Source organism: Alexandromys fortis, unplaced genomic scaffold (genome assembly GCF_014885135.2).
Source record: "Alexandromys fortis isolate MF-2015 unplaced genomic scaffold, M_Fortis_MF-2015_v1.1 scaffold_130, whole genome shotgun sequence".
NCBI classification, from domain to species: domain Eukaryota; kingdom Metazoa; phylum Chordata; class Mammalia; order Rodentia; family Cricetidae; genus Alexandromys; species Alexandromys fortis.
The window spans coordinates 2,698,303-2,722,645 of NW_026068016.1; the positions used below are offsets into that span (position 1 = coordinate 2,698,303).

At 45.9% G+C, this 24,343-nt stretch overlaps 1 protein-coding gene across 2 annotated transcripts in view; it reads right to left on the reverse strand.

Moving 5' to 3' along the window:
* Atg14 (autophagy related 14) overlaps window positions 1–24,343 on the reverse strand; it is a 29,200-nt gene continuing 4,857 nt past the window's right edge. For both annotated transcript variants that reach the window (XM_050162398.1, XM_050162399.1), the window contains 9 exons: window positions 17,640–17,702; window positions 15,949–15,991; window positions 12,825–12,906; window positions 9,632–9,869; window positions 7,674–7,903; window positions 6,586–6,703; window positions 5,264–5,354; window positions 5,101–5,186; window positions 1–2,225 (listed from right to left, as the gene is read on the reverse strand). In XM_050162398.1, the coding sequence (XP_050018355.1) occupies window positions 1,919–2,225; window positions 5,101–5,186; window positions 5,264–5,354; window positions 6,586–6,703; window positions 7,674–7,903; window positions 9,632–9,869; window positions 12,825–12,906; window positions 15,949–15,991; window positions 17,640–17,702 (1,258 nt within the window). In that variant the 3' untranslated portion in view covers window positions 1–1,918. The remainder of the gene's footprint in view (window positions 2,226–5,100; window positions 5,187–5,263; window positions 5,355–6,585; window positions 6,704–7,673; window positions 7,904–9,631; window positions 9,870–12,824; window positions 12,907–15,948; window positions 15,992–17,639; window positions 17,703–24,343) is intronic.

A 24,343-nucleotide genomic window follows, 5' to 3' on the forward strand; every position in this document is an offset into this window, starting at 1 on the left:
TAATGTTAAAGGATTTATTGCAGGAATACAATAAAAGCTTAGAAAACGTCTGTGTGGCTCACCCTGACGCGGAAGTCTCAGGTGCAGAGAGGGGGCTCCAACACTGCAACCCTTCCCCAAAGCACGCCCGACTCCTCACCACGGCGTCCACCATACCGCGGGGACTGCCTGTCTCTCCATTAAGTTACACTCTTGGTTCTTTTCTTACATCAAATGCCTTTTATAAGACCATTAAAGCAGCCTATGCGGTGCCTCTGAGTTTCTAGCAGTTTACCTTGTTTCACTAAATCATTTTAAAATGGAAAACACGGCCAACTTCTATGGCTTTTGGTTTACAAAAATACCAGCTCCATTGTTTCTGAAAGCTGTTACATACAGATGGTCCTGGCACCTGCATCAAAGGTTTCAATGAGCAGCAAAGAGTACGGGGCGGGGGGGGGGGGGGGGGAGGGGGGACAACAGTGGTTGAAATGTGTATTTAATATTTACAACAGGTGGATCCAGTGCAAAATCATGAGCCTCGAGTATTTCAGCAGCCTAGGCGGTCATCGACGGTGACATAAAGTGACAGAAGTGCCTCTACTTTACACTAAGACCAAATACCCATCAGGCCTCACTCCCGCATCTGTTCTAGCTGCTGTGGGCACGAGTCTGTGACGTCTGTACTCTGTGCGGCTCAAGCTCACGGGTCCTTTCCCAGTTGGTATCTGCTCATTCCAGACTCAGCCTACAGATTCCAACAGTGATGGAGCCAAGCATGGAACAGACGTCAGTCAGTGACGCCTGCAGGAGGGAAGCGGTCTCCTCGCCAGGGAGTATCTAGAGCGGGACCATGGGGCTCCTTGCTTCCTACAGGTCTACAACAGCAAATGCTCACTAGCACCTCAGTCTGCAGAGTAACAACCATAAGGACGACATGAACAGAAGCCAGGGCGCGGCAAACTGCTGAAGGACTTGCCTGAGGTGTCACCACACCAGTTCAGTTGGGAAGGTATGGCACTGCCGCAGGGGAGGGGCGGTTTCCAAAAGGTTTCTGTGGTCTGTTACATAGAACTTCTTTTTTGAAGTTATTAAAAATAAAAAAGGGCTATTCCCAAGTTTTACTATAATGCCTCTCGTTATAACTTTCTGTAAGATTGTCATTAAAATGGTCTCTTGGAGGAAATTCCTCTAGCACTTCCTGGGACAGCTGCACGTGCTCTGCCAAGTGCAGCCTCTGGAGCCACGGAGACCCCAACGACAAGCAGGGGGTTCCCCAGAACACCTGCTACTGGCTAGCCCCCCCCTCCAAGAAATTGCAGCAAGAAAACGAACACTTAATCAGTGTTCAAGCTGCCCGGGCAGCATTTAGCTCATACGGGGATAGTTCTGAAAAGTCCACTTTAAATGCGTGTAGCACAGACATCGTCAATGACTTAAACAAGAGCACAAGAAAACTGTCCCGACATCTCTAAATGTGGCAGCTATGACTCCCCACTCGTGGAAGAAAGGCTGTGGTTTCTTTGGTGTGGCAGAGAATCAGGAATGTGATACATGACGACAGCGAGAGCAGAGTCCCCACCTGCCCTCCAGGTGCCACCACCACCTGATTCCAGCCTCCCCCGGAAGACCAAAGCTGCGGCAGATGACAGAAAAACAAACTCGGCTTTTGTCTTTCATCCCTCACTACCAAGAAACACTTCCTTGTGACCTGACAGAGTCTAGAACTTACATCAGGAAGAGTCTAGGCATCCCAGCAGCATGCTGTGGGGTCTAAGGTCTAGGACCGGGGCCGAGGAGGCCCTGAGCATGGTCCCCATCACAGGCCACCTGAGAGGCACAAGTGCTTGTCCTCACACTAGTTAGCCCTCTGGTGACTACACACACAAGGTTATTAGAGTGCAGTGGAAAAGATCTTGCGTGTTCTGGTGGACGCTCATTAGCGGTGTCCAGTATAAGCTTTAAACCAGGAGGTCACCGAGGCTGCAGCCGAGGAGATCATCCCACCCGCACTGCTGCTGGCAATGGGTGGGGAGGCCTGGGTACTCTGGCTCTGGGAAACTTCCACTGGCTGGGAAGGGATGTCACAGAATCGGGGGCTCGGCAGGTTCTCCCAGTCTGTGCCCAGGTCAGTCTCCTCATCGCTTACATGCTCGTCTCCACTCACGTCTGATTCTCCGGCAACTCCAGGGTCCACAAATTCCATGGATTCCTCAAGGTCTGCCCGCACTTCAAAGGGTCCTGACCTGTGTGCACACAGAGGGGCTGCATAAGCACCATTCTCCCACCCCAAGATCATGTGAGCTGGGTAAGAGAGGAGAGAGCCCCGCCCCGCTGCACTCCTTTGTTCCCTGTGAGACAGACAGGAGCACAGGGAGCAGGCACAGTACAACGTGTGCACAGGGAGCAGGCACAGTACAATGTGTGCACAGGGAGCAGGCACAGTACAACGTGTGCACAGGGAGCAGGCACAGTACAAAGTGTGCACAGGGAGCAGGCACAGTACAAAGTGTGCACAGGGAGCAGGCACAGTACAAAGTGTGCACAGGGAGCAGGCACAGTACAAAGTGTGCACAGGGAGCAGGCACAGTACAAAGTGTGCACAGGGAGCAGGCACAGTACAAAGTGTGCACAGGGAGCAGGCACAGTACAACGTGTGCACAGGGAGCAGGCACAGTACAACGTGTGCACAGGGAGCAGGCACAGTAGTACAATGTGTGCACAGGGGAGCAGGCACAGTACAATGCCCAGGAATGACTCCGCTCCTGCTTTTCTTTTAGAACGTGGACACACCAGGCAAGGTGGTTCTCCTGTCTGGGCCTCCCGTCACAGAGTACAGATGTGTGCTACCTCATCCAGCTGACTTTCTTCATGGGCTCACTGCTTGTACAGCAAGCACTTTAACTACGAGTGAACCATCCCCCCTAGCCCATATCTTTACTCTTCATTGAGGATGAGTTTTTTAATTGAATTCCAGGCAAGCAATTTGCATCCTCTGTCTACCTTCCTACTAGGTTACTTTCCCTTGCCAATTGAAAGACTGACCTCCTCTAGATTTTGATTTGTGCTCTAGTATAGACGTTACAAACCTCTGGGCCAGTTCCTACATAGCAATGTGTGTGGCGCCTTTCATTTAATGGGTTTTGAGGTGTTGGCTTGGTTAAAGTTTCTCTCATTACTCATGAGTATAGACCAATCTTTTCTCTTAGGTCTTTTATATATCACTTAAAAACAGGATCTTTTATTTCTGAAACTTGTCTTTATATATAAAATATGATAAAAAAATAAACCCTACCCATCCCTCACTTAATGCCAACTAGCCCAACTGTATTGACTGTGATCATCTAATTCAGCAGGCAGCCAAAACAGTCCTGTAGGTGCACGATCTGTTTCAAGATGGAGTTCTCTTTTCTAACTACTAGACATACTATTAGATGCTTATAGCTTCTTTCTTAATGGGCGGGGAGGAGTATTTAAGATAAGAGTATTTAAGATAAGATCTCACTATGTAGCCAGGCTAGCCTCAAAGTCACAGTCATTCTCCCTCAGTTTCACAGAAACTGAGATTAAGCAAACTTCTTTATTTTGTTTGTTTGTATTGCTGGGGGTGGGGGGTTGCCATAGCAAGCATGTGGACACCATCTCTCTCCTTCCACCATGTGGGGCGTGGAAATTAAGTTAGCTGAAGGACCTTTACCCCTTTATCCACTGAGCTGTCTCCCTGGCCCCACCCCCCCGAACACCTTTTTAAAAATTAACTTTATATACCCTGTTTGGAAAGGGGCCAGACCATATTATTCTCACTCTGCCCTTACTGCCAATGGTTTGGGGTGAAGTCAGTCTGTCCACTCTGAAATACCTGCTGTACTTTTCACCAGTCTCCCTTATGGGAAGAAGGGGCACATCTTTAGCTGAGAAAATGGAGGATTTCACTACCTCAGACTTGCTTCATCCAGACAACTCCTTATCCAGTTCCAAAAGCCATTCAAGAAGTTGTACCAAATAAAACCTCACTGTTTTCTTTCCACAGATGCTCCCCAACTGGAGAGCTGAAAATATAATGAGTCGCCTTCACCACTTAGCACGCCCCCGCCCGCTCCTTTAGCCAAGACCTTAACTAAGTTGCTTAGGCTGGCCTTAATTTTGTGGTCCTCTTACCTCAGCTCCTGAGTGGCTAGATTATAGGCATTTGCCAATTTAGCCAGCTCAAAAACTCTAATATACCATAGTGAGAAACAGCAACATTTAGTATAGTCTAACTTAAACAGAGTGTTCACATTAGCCTACAGTTTGAGCAGAATCACCAAATAAAACCCCATTTTCCATAGTGTAGACACATCTGCTGCCTCCCATCTACCAAAATGATGTGCATACTGATGAGAGCAAGAACGATGGGAAGAGCCTAGACCAGGGTACAAAAGATGAGCCGCTCTTTGGGGCTGAGTGACTGACAAGTTATCTAGAGCAAACCATGGACCAGCGTGGTGTTCATTGTTACTGATTTCTTTTCTTTTCTTTCTTTCTTCTTTTTTTTTTTTTCCCTTGTGATAGGGCTTCTCTGTGTAACAGTCCTGCCTGTCCTGGAACTCGCTTTGTAGACCAGGCTGGCCTCGAACTCACAAAGGTCCACCTGTCTCTGCCTCTCAAGTGCTGGGATTAAAGATGTGCACCACTACATCTGGCTGATTTCTGTTTTAAGCAGATGAATTTCAAGTGAGCTCAGTCTATAAACTTCCAATAGTTCTAAGAAATGGTGAGCAGACAGAGGATATGCAAGCACAAAGGAAAGCGGACAAAGACAGCACAGCTGCAGGGGCCAGTTAGAAAAGAAATGAGCAGGGTCAAGAGAAGCACAAGGTGGTGGGCAGGGCATCGGGACTCCTCTACTTCATGTCACATGCTAAACGTACTGTATTGCAACTTTCTCTCAAGTGACTGCAACACGCTCGTAGAAGACCACGCGATCAACTGCTTCCTTCTGCAGAGTATGTACAACTTTTGTCCTTGCCAGAGAATCGGGGACTTGGGAACACTAGATACTACACCAGCGTGCATCCTGGTTCTACTTTAAACCAGCCACAGAGAAACAGTGCTTAGAGAAAAGCTACACACACAACTTACCTGCCTAGGTGCTCCGAGTGTGGGCTGACCAGGTGCATTAGGTTTCTGAGTGTATGCAGTGGTTGTAGCTGATCTAAATTCACATGCTAGAAGAAGCAAAGGCTTGGTTACTACTTTCAAACACACAGCAAATTAATAAAGAGTGCAAAGCCCAGGCTCGTACCTGCGAGGAACAAAGGTAAAGGATGTTTGTGTTCAGTTTCCTCACCGCCCGCGTCAGTTTCTGCTTGCTGAGGTTTTCTCCACAGAACTCACTGTAAGACAAGGGTAGGACTTCTAAGTCTGTTACAATGTTCCTTTTGAAGGCTATGTCTTAACTGCAGTTCCGCCAGCACAGCACACCCTCTTCCCCCATAGTAAACGGCTGGGAACAGACACTTCCTAAGTACTGAACTATGCCCTTATGGGGAGCAGTTCCCGTCATCGACAGAAACTACAAATGCATGTCCCTGGGTGTGAGCAACTCTGCCAGAGGAGCTCGTGTCACACAAACAGGGATGCTATGAACTGATACACAGGGTAGCACATTCTATGAAGGATCAACAGGGGACTGTGGGTAAGAAAAATTCAACCACCAGCCGCTCTGTGGAGAATGACAGCTGCAAACTTTTTACTAGGGTCCAATGGGACAAATCTCTGCTGACTCCCATCTCCCAGAACTTTGCGCCTTCTCTGCCTGCAGCTTTCTTCCTTAGCATCCCCATCCATGGCTTGTTCTCTTTGTGCCTTGAGCTAAGGAAGAGCATTTGCTCATCTGGGTTCAATTCCCTAATACATGAAAAAACAAAAACAGGAGAAAAAAACCACCCACGCCTCCTGCTTTCAATGCACGGATCACCCTTGGAGGGGATCACCCTCGGAGAGGCTACGCTTAGTTTACTTGAGCACATGCCTAAAAGCCCAGCAATCAGAATACTGAGGCAGGAGGAGCCTTCAGGCCATACCAGAATTGAATTCCATAATTCCATGACACCCAGAGCTGTTACATACAGAAACAAAGTCTCAAAAAAAAAAAAAAAAAAAAAGCTGGGCAATGGTGGCACACTCCTTTGACCCCAGAACTTGGGAGGCAGAGCAGGTGGATCTCTGTGAATTGAGGCCAGCCTGCTCTACAGAGAATTCCAGGACAGCCAGGGCTACAGAGAAAATCGGTCTGGAAAAAAAAATAATAATGCAAACATGCAAGCTTCATAAGAACGAAAGAGCCCTCCCCACCCCTGTCCTCTCTCGTTCCCTTGGCTCCAGTGCACGGGTCTGCAGCATCCTCCTGCATACCCTGGTCCTTCCTTTGGTTATTTCCAAGAACCAGATGGATTCTCTGTGGACTCCTCAGATTTCACGCACAACTGTAACACAATCAAACTGTCGACATCTTCTGAAACAATCTTAATATTTCTATTTGTCAAGCCTTCTCTTAGCTAGTGTAAGGGCACACCAGGAACACGAGAAATCAATGAAGACGGGATTGTCACTTGAGTTACTTGCCTGTTGCACAGCTTTTTGGGAAGATTGATATCAAGTATGTGAGACACAATGTTGACGAGCTGAGTTGCGTAGCACAGCGCGGCACTGATAGTGTAGGCAGGGTTGTTGTGCTCCATGTCTGAGAACGGACACAAAAGGCACAAAGGACCTCCACGTCAGTACACATACCAAGATTTTCACTTGTAGTTTTATAGTTTCACTCTTCCTGCGTGGTCAGACGCAAACAGTCCTTGATTGAGCCTGGCAATGTATTTCCTAACAGTGACCAGATTAGCCCACTGTGGTGACTCCTATTAATGTCAACATTGGGAGGCTGAGGCAGGAAAATCAGAAGTCTGAGGCCATCTTGAGCTACATGAGACCCTTCCTCAAAACCAGGGCCTAGGGAGGGATAATGGGGCTGGAGAGGTGGCTCAGCAGTTCAGTGCTTGATGCTCTTCCAGAGGCCCAGAGTCCAGTTCCCCACACCAGTGCTGAGTGGCTGACAAGTGTATGGAACTCCAGCTCCAAGGTGATCCGAAACCCTCTACCGACTTCCACACTTGTGTACACTCACACAGACACACAGGTACACATAGTTAACATCTGGACTCAGCCTTCCAAATGTTAGGGTAAACAGGCATGAATCGTCTAAGGATGTCTTTTTCATGAATTAAGTCATATTAACCACAAAGGTGAAACATCGTCGGGCTAGCAAGTGTTGAAAATATAAAATGTGGTATATGCAAACAATGGAACACTAGTCAGCCACTTAACGCAATGGAATTCTAACATATGCCATGGTATGAACTTTGTAAAAGAAGGCTAAATCAAGAAAGCAGACCAAAAAAATGCACACACTGCATGCTTTCACTCCCGAGTTGTCTAGGATAGACTGCCTTTTGCTAGAAGAGCTGAAGAGGGGAAGAGAACACTCTCACAGCATGCGGCCTGAGATGAGGAAATGGTTTTCAGAACTAGGAAGAATTCAGGCTCTCAGACTGCTGTGCTGCGGGCAACCCAGCTGTCACCCCTGCCCTGTTCACTCTGGCATGAAGATTTTACCTCACAAAATACAATACATTTTCAGAGAATGTTTTGCTGCTCACCAGGCCCTTGGGTTGTTTTCTTCTCTTCTACCCAATTGTAGTAGGCAGAGTAGTCCCCGTTGTTTGGGAGGCTAATCCAAGGGCCTGTAATGCTAATGCTGGTGTCACCGTTGTGGTCATCACAGACCCATCTTCCAGAGAGGTAGGTTGTCCTCCGGGCCTCAGCAAGTTTGCTCACCATGCTAGATGTCATGGCGCTGTCACTCTCTGAAGACACGTCTGCAGGATCTCTGCAAACAGGCAAGATTACAAAGGAACTCCAAAGCCTCCTGAGCTTTTAAAAAAGCAACAGTGTATCTACTATAGGCTAAGAAAAGGTTACTGACTGGCAACAACAAAGAAGGCAAGCTGTTCCTCATGTCTTGTGCAGCCTACAAATGTGTCCACAGTCAAGAGAAACACTCAAGTGTGGCACTGGGAAGAGCAGAGGACCTCGTGCAAATGAAGACCACATCACTAAGTGGTCTTGTTAACCCAAAGTCATTATGAGCCACATAACTCCATGTGTACATGTTTTCTTTGTTAAAAAAAAAAAAAGTTCAACCTTATTGAAAATTGCAAAAGTTTTAAAGTTTTACCCAAGTTACCAATTATGGAAAATGTAACAATCAAAATTAGGAAGCCTAAATTCAATTCCCATACTGAAAAACAAGCAAAATACAGTAAGGAAGGAATTAGTTTGGTATCTTTTTGTTTGTTTGTTTGTTTTTTAAGACAGAGTCTCATGGGTCCTAGACCGGTCTTGAACTCCTAAAGTGTGTGACTAGCTACTGTGGTATAGAAATTGAGTCATTTACACCACAGTGCTATCAACTCTTCTACAGACCTGATCCAACTCTGGAGTTGTTAAGATCCTCATTTGCAGTCCAGAAGGGAAACCCAGAATCATGCCTGGTGATGGGTTCCTGCTGATCCACCAGGATGGAATGCTGGCACAGGCTTCTGTTCCACCAGCACCCTCTAAGGCCTGACCAGTGGTGTTTATGCAAACTTTAGTAATTTAACTTTTCTTCACTGCTCCGAAACACTTAGCAACTTTGTATCTCAATTTTGTATAAGGCCTTTCTAACAGCGCTCAGAGATTGAACCTAGGACTTCTTGCTAGCTGCCTAAGGGCTCTACCTTTCAGCTATATCCCTGAAAAAGGGTCTCCTTAAGTTGCTCAGGTTAGCCTTAATGTACAGTCTACCTAATAAAACTCTCAAGTATCTGGTATCACACGGGTCTCTGGCACTGAGAAATGGAGGAGGAGGCTGGAGTGTGCACGCTCATCTACACAATTCTGAGACAGAGGGGAGGGAGGAGTGTGCACACTCATCTACACAATTCTGGGACATGGAGGGGAGGGAGGAGTGTGCACTCCAAGAGCTGAGTCACAGCCCAGCCTTCTCTTTAAGCTGAGACAGGATCTCAGTTAAATTCCCCAGCTTGCAGTCCTCCTGGCTTACCACCCAAGTCCCTAGGATTACGGGTGTCAGGCACTAGGCCCTGGTGAGCTTTGTCAAAAGCACCAGGCATGCCTGTGATGAACGGCAAGGCGAGGAGTCCCTCTGCACTAAAATCACCGTGCTGTCTCAGCCGTGCAGAATGAACTACCAGGAAAGGCTAAGTCAGCACAAGGAAAGGCTGAGTCTAGGCACAAGGTATGTTCTTCCTTTCCATACAAGGTCATTTAACAGAGATCAGGTTCGTGGGTTCAAGGCTGTGTCTCCTCCTGGCTAGCACTGGGTTGGCATGCCAGGGTGAGTCAGCATGTAACCTGGGCGCTTTGTGACGTCACGGCTGCCCCACCCCCTGCCCTGGCAGCCTCCCTGGCTTACTGTTTGCTGAGGACGATAAGAATCAAATTTCATACCAGGAAAACAAGGATCCTAGAACAAGGCCCAGTAAGTGCTGAAATACGGAAAACAGCCCCCAGTATCTGGTCCCCCACACCAAAGCCTTCTCACTTCATGTACCTCACAGAAGTCTTCACTTCGTCCATTGGGAAGATGACGGAGGTGAGCTCTAGGATGCGGGACCTTCGCAAACACGCCAGCCGCTCGTAGTGACTCTTCAAGTCAATGGTTTTCTTCTCCACCAGGTCCCCAAGCTTGCGGTTGTGCCGCTGAATCTTCTCCTTTTTCTCTTGGTGCCGCTGGGCTCGGCTGTAAAGCTTCTGGTTCTTCTCCTTGTTTTTGAGAAGGCCTTCAGACTCTAACAACACATCACATGCCTCATGAGCCCTGCAGGCCACTGTACAGCACTGCTTCTCTTCCCACTGTACACTCAGTGGTAAAGCCCAAGAATACTTTTCACTAAGGGTTTCCTGGAGAGAGCCTGTGGGCTATGAAGTCTGGGGCTTGCTAGGATCATTATACTCAAGTTAAGCTTCAACTGAGTCACAAAACCAAACTGCACTCTAAGACAGACATCTAGGAACCACAATCTCAAGTTCAAAACCAAGCTCAGAGCCTTCCAGGAGCACCAGCTCTGAACACGTGTGAAGCCCTTCCGTCTCCCCTGCTGTGGTTCTATTAGCTAGTCTACAACCTATCAATGCCTTTCTTTCCACTCTCACTGCGGTTGCTAATTAACCCGCACTTAAATGCTGCCCATCTCCAGGGTGGCTCAACTCCAACCTATCTGCCCCATCCCTCTCCCTGGGCGCGTGCATGCGTGCGTGCATGTGCTCCTCTTGCCTTGGCCTGCTGAGATTACAGGAAGTGTCACCATGCATGGCCTTGCACAATCTTTATAAACTACAGCCAATGACTGACAGTTCTCGAACACAAACCAAACTTTTAACTTCCAAACTGGCATAGCCACGGTTCCCTTTTGCCCCGCGTTCAGTGCTTCCATCCGGCAGGTCCTCTTCTCAGGAGCCCTAATGGCAGTGAGTGGACGAATGAACACGAGGAATTTCCGTCCTGCGAGGCTCACCCCGCACTGCCATTCAAATCCTACCTGTGGGGACTCCTACTTTCCCCCTTTCCGTTGTTCGTGTTGTTATTTACTACGTTCCCACTGTTCCCCTCCTTGGCAAGGTTCTGCCCATTATTGGTGCCCCCAGACCTGTTCCTCACAATCTGGACCCCGTGTTAGCCTTCTAAAGCATACAGCTCTCAGTTCTTCACACCAGGGCCCACTGAAGCCTTGCTGCCTCCTACCAGGCTGTAACAGGCACCTGTGGACACGAGCCGCTCCTCTCAGGACTAAGCTCGTGGTTTAGCACAAGCATGAACTTTCTTAGTCTTCCATTTCCTCGCAGAAACACCTCTTCCCAAGCCAGCTCCCGTCTTGGCAAAACATTCTGGGTCTTAGCCTCATATAAGCTTGCTTTGACTTACTTTTCTCTCCTCACGTCCATGATTTCTACTGCCCCTCAAAGTACTCATGAGAACCTGTCTAGCTACAGTCCTGAGAGAGTACCTTCCCCCACCACAGGTGACAGGATGTTCAGGCACCCCACCTGCAGCCAGTGCTGATGGACTCAGGGCTCCCTTATCCCCATGTCTCCCATAAAACATCAAAGCACTTGATGCTATTTCTAATAGGTGTACAGCCAGATCAAGCCCATCTTCAAATGCACATAACCAGCTCTCCTGGCCATGCGGTTCAATGTGATTGCATCATTCTGCACTGTGACCCTTAAAGGCTTGGAGAAGTCATCTACGAGGCTCTACGGCCGCCCCTTCCTGGACACAGGGGGTATATTCCAACAACACAGCATAAAGAGAAAGGATACTGGGTAGCCACCTCTCCGTCTGTGAGCTTAGGCTTCTCAATACTTCTAGAATCTGTGAACTCCTTTAAAACAGCCCACACACAGTGCGAGGCTCTAGAGGCAGGCACCAAGGCTGTAGCCACCTTCTAGTAAGCAATAGTTTAACTCGGGGGTCATCTGAGCCACCTACAGCAGCCCAAAGTGAGGTTCGTGGACTGGAGCTGACAGCAGTGTGGAAGTCTGCAGTGAGCATGTACAAAAGCTTTTCACAGCAGAGCAATATGAAGTGGCTGTACACCTGGGTGGACTTCTCAGCCACTGTATTCCCAGTCATGATGTCACTCCCATAGTGCACTGCAGTCCTTGTTTTGAAGTTTAGAGAGCTGTCAGAATGGGTTGATGAAAAGTTTATGCATGGACAAGTTCAGCATACTGTGCAGAATCAAAAGGCTGGGACACACGCCTGAGCATCACGGGAAGTTGGTGGGGGATGGCGAGCCATGGTGTAGCCACAGAACCCAAGTCCTGGAGAATACCAGCAAAAGTCTGGGGTCCCTTCTCCCTGATGATCCACATCTCTATCATGCTGCCTTGCTGCTCTAGCTGTCCAGCCCACCCAATACCATGCAAGCACCTCATAAGAGTGAGGACCTTCCAAGGAAGCTCTGATACCATCACACACCACTATAAAGTGAGAAGGGCTTCATAGACATGATGGGGACTCTAAACTTTGTAGAGCAGTTATGGTAGCTTTGATGAGAATGGCCCCATACACTCATTATGTTTGAAAATTTGGTCTCTAGTTAGTAGAAATGTTTAGGAAGAATTGGAGAGTGTGGCTCGGGGGTTGGCTTTGAGGTTTAAAAGTGTCCTGCCATTCCCACTGAACTCTCTGCTTCCTGCTTTGAAGCAGGTTCGAAAGGTAGCTCCCCCTACCATGCCTCTGCACGAGCGCGCGCGCACACACACACACACAAGCACAAATTTCAAATTTGAAATACAAAATACTTGTAAAGGCATTTCAGATTAAAGATTTGATATTTTTAACCCATAGTAAACTCTTCAAAGTCACTGATAGTCTGTGATGGTCAATATTGCCAAGTCAACAGGACCAGGTATCGCTAGAGACAAACCCTGGGCGTGCCTGTCAGGGACCGAGAGAAAGCACACTAAGTGTCAGCACTCACCTCTCTTCTTCCTGCCTGGATGCATGTGCCCACTGCCTCAGGCCCCTGCAGCCATGACTTCCCTGGCAGGAGGGACCATAGCCTCCAACTGTGAGCCAGATAAATCCTTCCTTCTTTAAAGAAGGTGCTTTGTGCCAAAGCAATGAGAAAACAGATGACTTCCTGTCCCGACCCTGCCTCTCACTGTCCCTCCAGCTCATAACCCATGCAACTCACTCAGGCCCATCACTGGGCCAGCAGGGAGGGAAAATTACTTACTTTTCCTCGTTTCTTCATTTCCTTTACATATTGTTTGTTTCAGCTGCTCAATCCTCATCTTGCATGCCATTATTTTCCATCTCTTAAAAAAATGTCACAAATGTTAGTCTCACGGATTATCCACCTGGAATTACTGCTTATTCTCAGGTCTACCGTAGGAGACGGCGAGGAAACAGCTGTCACAACTGCATTTGCCACAACTGTCTGCATCTGAGGTGAATTACAAGGAAAAGCACTTTCCTGGCTCAATACAGTAGCTGCTGGGAAATGAACAAGAAAGAATGCACTCAGTTCCTCCCCATGGGTTAGAGCAGAGAAAAATGCTTCTAAACTTTCCCTACCAAGTACACAGCCTGCCTAAGCTGGCGTGCTGGTTTACAGAGAAAACTAGTGCTTGGGAGGCGATTTCAAGACCAACCACCCTGAGCTACATAAGGCCCAGTTTCAAAGCCATCAAAATACAAATACATGGAATAAAGATTCACTTTCTCTACTATCCACACGTCATGGCTAAAGGCTATCGCACAATCAGCGATTCAGAGAATTTGTGTCATCAGAAACAGACTGAGTTCCACTCTGTGCTGGCTACTGAGGCACAATGCAAATACAGTTTTCTAAGATGACTTGGAAATTACATGAACCGAAGCCGTCTCTTTACATTAGCAGGAACATAGAGTTTCTCCCATAGTCAGGATCCATGACTTCATGAATTAAGGAGTAGAAAAAGGAATGGTTCTACTCTTGCTCCTAGTGACCAAGTTTTGCTTCCTGTTCTTGTTTTGGTTCCAGACAGGGGAGTGCTCCTGCCAGGAGAGGCAACAAACATTCCACTGAACTGGAAGCTCAAACTTGCTCCTGGTCACTTTGGGTTTCTGTGCCCTTGAGCGATCAAAGGAAATCTGTGTTGCTTCTCAGCAGATCCTTTAGGATGGAATGCAGGGGATCCTATCTTTGTACTATTGTATCCTGTGATTAAAGTCAATGGAAAACTACAATTCAATCCAGGTAAAGTAACAGAGGTCACAGGCCCTCAGGAATGAAGATGTGGGTAACTCTTCAAGAACTGCTGAGGGGCTTGCTGAGGGTGGAAGAAACAGAATGGGCAGTACAGGAAGGCAGTCATAAATACCAGCTAAGGCCATGTGACTAGCTGCAATAATATAGGTTATAACAGACATGAGTGTTTCTGTTGTATTTTGTCAAGAATGTGCTTCTATAGGCATTCTTCCTTTCCTTGGTTTCTTTATCATGTAATGTAACATCAATTGAGATATATCAATGCTCATCATATTTACGTTATGAAATACTAAAAAAAAGTCCCAAGTGACACTGCCACCTCTTCTAAATGTTTGTAGTTGTATGTGGGATATTTATATCATGTTAGGTATAAACATGACCTGGTTACTGTTTTCATTTGGAAATTACTATGACATAAGCAAATACAATTGTCCAGATGACAAGATGTGGTGGACTTATGATGGCTATTCTTGATGATCAACTTGACTCCATCTGGAATTAACTAAAACCCCAAGCAGCTGGGATATTTAGTTAATTGGATCAGTTGAGGTTGGAAGACCCATCCTGATATGGGCCACACCTCATGGCAGCTTAGACGAAGTACAGAAAATGCTTTTGCGCTCTTGCCCTCAGTCTTGCAAAAACTTGTGCCCTCCCACTGATGCGGACTCTCTGGAATTCCAACACACACCACAGCCTCGGGCACTGAGTACTGAAGACCCTGACACACCCAGCCTCAGGCACTGAGCTACTAACAGATTCTTGGACCTCCAGTGGGGAGACAGCCACTGTTGGATTAGCTGGACCACAGGCTGTAAACCACTCTAGTAAGTCCCCTTCTACATATAAATTCCTTCTATCATTTCTGCTCCTTTACAGAACCTTAATGCACCTGCCCCTATTTTATAGTCCAGCCTGACCTTGAACTCATGATCCTCCTGCCTTAGCCTCTCTGATGCATATCCCTAAGTCAGGATTCTACAGATAAGTGTGTATGTTAGAAAGAGTTCTAAAGAATTTTACTCAAACATCTTAATTATAATAGTCACAGCATGAGTTGCTTCTATTATAAATATTCTTTAAGTGTCATGAAAAATTATACAAGATGCCTCCTATAAAACCATTAGAGACTGCAGGAAGGAGATATGGCTGTTGTACGGAGTCTGTCCTCTACGGGGGTAAGTTTCTTCTTCATATGGCTGAAGCAGCTTGAGCCTTGTGAGCACTCAGCACCCAGTCCTCTGCTGGGCCACCCCAGTGCACCATGTACCATTTTTAGAGCAGAGTTAACATACACACAGAGGGAATGGCATTCCCTTATTTTTTTTTCATTAAAAATTTTCTCAGACATAGTTTCTTTTGGATATATGTATGCTAACCATGTATGCTAACATCAATACCAAAGCAGCTCCACAGGCCATGGGTCCTTCTAAGCTCCTGAACCTAGAACACACTACAGTTAGCTGGCTATCCATGATCTCTCTATCTGTGTGCAGTTCTTAGGAGGAACCTGCTGTGCACACACGTGCTCTGTAAGCACCCCAGACTACCCAAGTCAAGTGTGTCTCTGGGATGCTGCCTACAGGATTAGGTGTCAGAGTCCTGTCAAAGTCCCTAATTTACACATTTCTACTCCTTTTCTCAGCTTAGCGGTTAGACTTGTTTAATGTACAGACTTATAAATTAGTTTACTGTGCCAAATACTTTCTTCTGAGGCCTCTAAAGGTCCTACCAACACCAAACTAGATAAATCCACTACTATATTTTTTTGTTCTACTCTGGCATCTCACGTAGCCCAGCTGGCTTCACATCCCAAGCCTCCTTCAGCTCCAAGGGCACATCAGTAACCTCCCTGCACATGTGTTTGTTGTAGTTTCTGTCTGGTTCTGTATTACTATGCAAAGAGCGGTCCTGTCTAATTATCCTTACATAACAAGCCTATCTATCCCATTTGGTTCATCTCCATGTAACAGTTTAGAAGGCCACACACAAACACCAAATGTGGTGAAAAACTAAGTTAAAGAATTATTCCTTTAAGCTCTATCAACTTAAAAACATATAGCCTCATGTATGAAGAATATTAGCTTAAATACTTCTTGGAACTTACCAACTGATCTGTTAGCTGTTTTCCTTCCATAGCTTTTAGTACTCTGTATGGGAAAAAGATTGAAGTTCTTAATAAAAATCTTATAAGGCTCAAAAGAGATAAATCAATGTTTAAAATATTATTTTGCCTATGGGTGTTTTGCCTACATGTGTATGCCTGGTACCTGAGGAAGCCAGAAGAGGACATCAGCTCAATCCCCTAAAACCGGAGTTACAGACGGTTGTGAGCTGCCATCCAGGTGCTGGGAATGAAATCAGAGGCCTCGGGAAGAACAGCCAGTGCTCCCGAAAGCTGAGCCATCTCTCCAGCCCTTCCTTTCCCTTTCATTTTCAGTACTGCCTGATGCTATGTGCCCAGTGAGTCTTGAACGCAGCCTTCAGATTATAGGTGCATACTGCCTGGTTAATGATCAACTTTTAAGGTAGGTGTTTGGAAAAACTTGGAAATGCCAAAGTGGGTCTAAAAATTATTTTCAAAATTCTTTATTCCTTACAATTTCTCATTTCTTCCTTTACTACCTATAATAATAACTTCCAGTCCTCAGACATAATCAGTAATTTCTATGAGTCATAATCAATAATAATAGCCACAAAATAATTCATAATCTTAAAACACAAAAGATTTGTTCTCAGAGAAAGGGCAAAGACAGTGCCTCTCCATATTCATCCTAGGAATGAACTACTCTGGGGAAAAAGATTCCGGGATGGATACACTGCTGGGTCCAATACACCAGGCAGGTTTTTATGAAGCATGTTTTTTAAGAGGATTTTCTTCTGCACACGAATGTGTTTAAGGAGTCCATTGTGAAAATCGCTGTACACAGATGCCAGCTGTCTTCACCAGTAAAGACATGTCCATATTGGTCTGGTTTGGGAAGTATTGGCAGAGGGCCTCAAGTGATGGGCAGACATGCAGGAGAAGGGAAGCCCTTTAAGGGTGAGCATCTCTCCAGCCCTTTATCTTTTTTTTTTTTGTTTTGTTTATTGGTTTGTTTTCAATATTGGCTCTTGCTGTGTGCCCAGGCTCGTCTGAACTCAGCCTTTTGGTTGTAGGTGCATACTGCCAACCCTGGCTAAGATCAGTTTTTAGTAAGAGTTCAATGCCAGCAGGCACCACAGGATAGCTACCAGGTCAGTTTAGGCAGAGGTTCTACAGAAAAATCTACACGGTAAGGGAGTCACAGGGTGCTGGTTAACAACTCAGAGTCGTGGGCCTCACTTGGACTTACTTCATCAGAATGTCTGAGGTTCAAGGATCTGCATCCGAAAACCTCTCAGCACAGACACCTGGGACTCTACTGCCCTACACTGATGACCACCATCCTATGGGACCCACTTCTGTGAACACTAACTTGGCTCTCATAAAACCTGCTGCTGTAGGCCCATCTGCCACCATCAGTGAGCGGGGCCAAGGGTGACTTCTCTGTCCAAACACAGATCACTTCTGTGAGAAAGACTTCAGGTCTTGGGCCAGGGTTTTCTATTCTGGGCTTCACTTCTCCCAGACAACTCTCCCTCCTTCCCCCATACTTTAAAGGTCTGGTGCTCTGCCCACTGAGTTGTTAGGGTGTGCTCCAACATTTAAAAAGATAGTCTGCTAAATGAGCTGGCAATTCCCATATCTGCACAGCACAGCAAGACTAAACTAAGTAGTTGGCTAGAGACCTCTACAGATTAAAAATAAAAACTTACTCCTTCTGAAACTCCTCTTGCTTGCTCTTAAGCTGGTTCAGCCTTTCCTTCTTGTCAATAAACCTGTAAGAAAGGACCTTGGTTTATTTACACATCCTCCCGGACCCCACCAAGTTTAAAGAGACTCTTACCAATCATGAGCTAATAATCACTCTGCAAACGCCTGCTAAACACCCATATCCTGAAAGCAAAAACTTTCTCAATAGGGTACAATAGCTGGGTTTGTTTGTTTGTGACATGGTGTCTCTGTGTAGCAACCCTGGCTGTCCTCAAACTCAGAGATCCACCTGCCTCTGCCTCCTGAGTGCTGGGATTAAAGGTGTGCGGCACCACCACCACAGTTACTGTTTTTTAAAATCAAGTTAGAATTATCAACTTTAAAGCTCATTCCTGGCTTTATAATAATATATGTTTGTAGACTCTATTTTGTACCTTAACACTGTTTTCCAAAGCAAACATCAGAATACTAACATGAACTTTTGTTTTTGAAACAGGGTCTCACTGTATACCCCTGGCTGATCTGGAACTCCCTATGATACCAGGCTAGTCTTGAACCCTCAGCAATCTGCCTGCCTCCGCCTCCCAAATGAGATTAAAGAAACGCATGGCTATGTACAGCACCACTAATATGGATCTGAATGCAAGGAAATTCAGAGTTTCATTACAAAAGGAATAAAGTTGCCAAACTTCATTTAACCCTGCTTTCCTCTACAAATTGAGTCCTTATAGCTTCTAAATAGAATTGATTTCATTAATTTGTGAGTCACTGGATGCTTACAAGCTAGTGAAGGAAGGCGTGCACACTACTCAGTTCCTAGGCTTCTTTGTCGCCTACTGCTATCATTTTTATTTCCTTCTAGCGACTTCACTTTGTTTTGTTTCTATTTTTTAGTTTAAAGAGGTAACTTAGAATAATTTACCCCCTCAATTTAAAATCTGACACATTAAATATTAAAAATCAAGCCAGGCAGTGGTGGTGCACACTTTTAATCCCAGTACTATGGAGGCTGAGGCAGGTGGATCTCTGTAAGTTCGAGGCCAGCCTGGTCTTCAATGCTACAGAGTAACCCTGTCTCAAAAAAACCAAATAAAATAAAATTACAAATCAAGGCTGGCTCAGTGGTTAAGAGCACTTGTTCTTGAAGTGCCCAGGTTTGATTCCCAGCACCCACATGGCAACTCACAACCATGTGTTACTCCAGTTCTAGGTGACCCAATGTCCTCTTCTAACCTACATACACTCACCAGGCACAAACATAAATACATGCGGGCAAAACATTCATATACATAAAACAATAATCTAAAAACATTTTATTTTAAAACTTACCAGTTGATGTGTTTATACATAAGTGGATTGTGTAATGTTTGCACCTGATTAAGCATTATCAATCTCCTCAGATATTTGTCGTGTCTTTATGGTACAGATAAATTCTTTCAAGATTTTTTAAATCTCACACAATTATCTACAGTCAATTCTACTGCATACCAGGAGGCCCAGCTCTTTCCTAACCATAACTGCTCTAGCTTTTGGCTCACTCCCTCCTTCCCAGCCTCTGTAAGTGTCAGACTCTCAACCAAGACCAACTCTCTTAGATCATACATGCAAGTAAGAGTGTAAGGTACTTATCACCTCTAATTCTAACCATCTTGTTGAGAATACTCCCCTCTTTTTTTTTTTTCTTTGGTTTTTCGAGACAGGGTTTCTCTGTGGTTTTGGAGCCTGTCCTGGAACTAGCTCTGTAGACCAGGCTGGCCTCGACTCACAGAGATCCACCTGCCTCTGCCTCCAAGTGCTGAAATTAAAGGCGTGCGTCACCACCGGCCAGCCTGCCCTGCATTCTTGCAGGACAATTTTTCTCTCATTCTTTCTTAGTAATACCTGCTTGCCCAGCACCTTTACTGGGTTGAGATATCCTTAGCTAGCTCCTAGGTCTCTTGAACTTCAATGGACAGGACCTCATAGGACACCTGCCTTCCCCAAGGAAGAGATGCCTGGCATCTCCAGAATGACAGTACACAGGATGCCTTTCCAGCTACACCTCTCGCTGAGCATGGACCCTCCTACACCCAGCTCTCCCCTTCCCCACATCACCACATGCCCGGAGGAAGTAGCCAGATCTCTGAGTCAACGCCCCTTTTTCCTAAGAGAGCCTAAATGATAATCAAAATATCACCTCAGCTTCCTATCACCCTTTATACAGTCTGTAATGTAAGTCCCCATCTCTGGCCTCCCATCTTTGCAGGCCCCATCCCTGTGCCAGCCAAACCTTGACCCCTCCCTGGAGCAGGGATGAGGCAGCCTGCCAAAATTTTGATCACTCCCCCAGTCTATTTAAACTGCTCCCCGGAAAGCCCCTTCGTGGTCTCTTCTCCCCCTTCCCCCCAGGGTTCACGTTTGTAGCTTCCTGGTTTCCTTGGGGGGAGGGGGTGTTACCCGAGAGTGCAGGAATCCCATTAAACCTGAATGAAACTCCTTTAATTAGGCTTACTGTGACTTGGCTTCATTGGGATTTTTGCATCGGCAGAGAGCTCATGTTAGGAATATTTCTAACAACTACCATAACAGGACAGATGCACACCACAGTGCACTCTTTACACACTTTTTATTTTCTGAGAAATTCTTTTCTTTTTTTGTCTTTTATTTTATTGATATTTATCGAGCTCTACATTTTTCTCTCTGAGAAATTCTTACAAATGGGACAAGCCGCTGGTCAAAGACTACTCATATTCAAAACTTCCTCTAGAACATTCACACATGTCACCTCCTCAAGAGTGGGTAACAGGACCATTCTGACTCCCCAGTCCTGAACAAGTGTCTCTGCAATCCTCTTGGCTTATTTACCTGCCTGTACTTCACTGTCAAGCCAGCCGGCGCCGTGTTCTGCCATTCGCTCAACACCCTTCACCCATTCTCTACATCTTTTTCCTTTAAAGTTTACCACCGAAATTAGCTATTTTACTTTCATTCAGTGAAATCCTGATTTTCTTGCTGCTTGTGAAAATTCTGCCTCCCTCTATTGCTGTTGTTTAAAGACTCTAGCTGTGCTGTTTCCGAAAATCCATCTGCCAGAAAACTTTGTTTTCCCTCCCAAGTTAAAAATGACTATTTTTCCAGAACAGCTAGTGTTGTTACAAAGAAAAACCCTGTCTTGAAAAACAAAACAAGCCCCAACAAACAAAAAAGCCTGTTTTTTGAAAGAAGGTCTTACTAAATTAAATAGCCTTGACTTGAACTTACTATGTGTGTGGTCCAACCCTGAACTCAGAGAACTCCATCTGTCTCCTGAGTGCTGGGATTAAAGGTGTGGACTACAGTACTGGAGTTAAATGCCTCTAAAGTCAAGTGTGGTGGCACAGGCCAATATTCTCAGATCGAGATAGTTATTACAGTCCTCATTACTTACACCTTTTTCGAGACAGGGTTTCTCTGTGGCTTTGGAACTTGCCAGCCCGGAACTAGCTCTGGTAGACCAGGCTGGCCTTGAACTCACAGAGATCTGCCTGCATCTGTCTCCTCGGGATTAAAAGCGTGCGCCACCACCGCCCAGCCTGTTGGGATAAACATGTGCCCACCACTCTATGACCTTACTTACATTTTTAGCATATATTCCTTTTTTTAAAAATTATTTCTTAAATTATTCCACAATTTTGTGACTTTTTCCCATTAAAAAGTACTTCTGTGTCCTATTTCTGCAAAGAGACACCATGACCAAGGCAACTCCTAAAAGAAAGCATTTAATTAGGGATGTGCTTACAGTTTCAGAAGCTTTGTCCATGAACAACATGATGGGGACCACGGTGGCACACAAGTAGGTTTGATGCTAGAGAAGTAGCTGAGTTACGCCCTGATTCTCAGGTAGCAGACAGAGAGACACTGGACCTGGCTGGCATGGGCTTCTAACACTTTAAAGCCTAGTTTTAGTGACACCTCCTGATCCCACCCTGACTGCTGGGAACTCAGCGTGCAAATACAAGAGCATATGGGCCAATCTCATTCAGACCACCACAGCAGTCTTTCCAATCAACTGTCAAGTGGGAGAGGGTGTTCACACAGAACTCAGTGTGGCCTGTGGAAACAGCTCAGAACTCCAGGATCTTCCTGAGAATTCAACGCCCGTCTACACTGAAGCGTGAGGATGACAAAATAGCAGGCCTTACAGGCCTTACAGCTAGCTATGACAGGACTATGAATGTCAAAAAGGGCAGTGATGCAGAAAATCTCCTAACTGCACTGATTCCACACACAGTCACAGCCGTGGGCAACTGAGCAGATCTACCCGCATGGCAGACCAGTCACAGAAATCTGCCCAGGTTTCTAAAAAACCACAGGCTCCATGATCTACCTGCTCTGATTTGGTGCGGGGGTAATTAGCAATGAGCAATAGTTAAGAGCAATAGTTAAGAGCACCTACTGAGCACTTCCCGTGTCCTAGGCAAAGAACCCTAGTGAGATGACAATCTGCCTGAGTCCTGGCCCTCATCTCAGAGCTAAGCTTAGACTCTAGGATTGCCACAACAGAAGTCTGAGATACACACTCATGAACTTTAATTTTCTCCCCAGAGGGGCAAAAAACTGTAACCTTCTGAATAAGAAATCGATACTGTGAAAAATATTCAACCCTCTCAACCAGCTAATTTAGTTCAAGAAACCAAGGAACCAAACTAGACATGAGTTCAGATTTACATCTGAAGATTCAACTACAGTCACAGTAGCCAAATGTTAGTGTTTAAAATATTCAATAGGAAAGTTAAATGATACCACTCTGCCATAATATTAAAACAGTTTATAGTCAGAGCTGGGTGGTGGCACATGTCTTTAATCCCAGAACTCAGGAGGCAGAGGCAGGTGGCTTTCTGTGAGTTCGAGACCAGCCTGACCTACAAGAGCTAGTTTCAGGACAGGCTCCAAAGCTAGAGAAACCATGTTTTTAATAACAAAACAAAAAAATTGCTGGGCGGTGGTGGTGTCTGCCTTTAATTCCAGCCTTCAGGAGGCAGAGGCAGTCGGATCTCTGTGAGTTTGAGGCCAGCCTGGTCTACAAGAATTAGAGAAAAGTTGCAGCAAACACAGACTCCTTGCTGGCAGTCAATCATCTGATACCCCAGGAAGTGAGTCCAGAGGACAGCGATGAACAACCAAGAAGACACTGGAAGAAGAGCAGAGGAAGCTAAATGCATTTTGGCCATGCCTTTCCCTTGACATCTATGGTAACAGCTAAACCTTTCCTGACTTTAATCCAGATCAATTTGGGTAGTCCCTGTATTTCTGCCTGGTATATTTCTAAGTCACGGGTGAAGGTAAGACAGCGCCATTCCTAAACGTGTACTTCTAAACATGGCTTCACCATATGGCCTTTCTCTCTACTCTCACTAGAAGACCCCCAATGCCAGATCACGTTCCCACTCCCACCCCATCTTCCACCTACTGAGACCTCATCACCAAGTGCTCCCAGATGAGGAAACGATTACTCAAACTGTCAGTCTTCTATTGCACAACAGTGCTATCTGGGAAGTTTGATAAGCGCAGATTCCAGGAAAATCAGACTCCCGGTAAGAAGCATAAACATCCAGCAGCACAAGATGCAGAGAAGACCTTGCTGGGAGAAGGTAATGCCTCACATCACAGGAGTGGTAGAGGAACACACGTTCCTGTGCGAGTCAAAGGCAGAAGTAGACAAGACAGGCGAGACCAACAGAATCCTGAATAAAAAATGTTTCCATGTCTGTCAAACTCAGGCCATCTCTAATAGACATTAGTTAGGTTGATGGTCAATGCCTATGACCTCAGAATCTCAGCACTTGGCAAACTAAGACAGGGAGATTACATAAAATCAGGAATAGCCTAGGCTACATAATTCCAGGTCCGCTCCCCCAAATCAAAACAATATGACACATATTTCTTTCAAAAGACCTAATTATTGTGAGATTTACAACTTTATTATCTAATTTTCCCTAACTGCCAAACTATTCAACTCCACATATTCAGCTGGTCCAGGTTAAATGAGGGCTTAACTGTACCGAGTTTCATTCCAAGTGGCTCCACAGTCAGAGGTTTTCATGAAGCGAAAAGGAAAAGGACTCTAAAGGCAGGCACAGAATACAAAATTATTCCCAGATAACAAAGACAGTAGCACAAGCAACCTTTGCTCTCTAGGTTTGAGGCCTGCTAGAATCAGTCAAATCCTTGAGAGCAAACCAGCCTTTATCCTCAGCAACTTGTAGCTGATACAGGCCTTACAAGCACCTGGCTATCAGGACAGTGGTTCTGGTCTCCTGAGAGTCTTTCATCCTATAAGACACCAGGGAATGTTCTGGAACAAAGGAAGACTGACAGACTGTACCTGAAGGCACACACAGCTCAAGAAAGGGAAGGATGTGAATGAGGGAGCTGCCCAGAAGATAACTGTGGTGACCTGCGCAGTCTAAAGGAGTGGCACACTTGCTCATTTTCCTGCTTAATTGGGAAAGGAAATCCACTATAGACCCGTCCCTCTTCAGAAAGGCTGGCCTTGAACTCCCAGGGATTGCCTGTTCCTCCTTAGCGCTGGGATTAAAGGCACTGGGATTAAAGGCGTGCACCAACAACAACAGGCTCCAGAAAACTAATCTTAATGCTCAGAGTTGGAAAACAAAACAAAACGAAGTCTAAGTAGTTGGGTGGTGGTGGAGCACGCCTTTAGCGCACTTGGGAGGCAGAGGCAGGT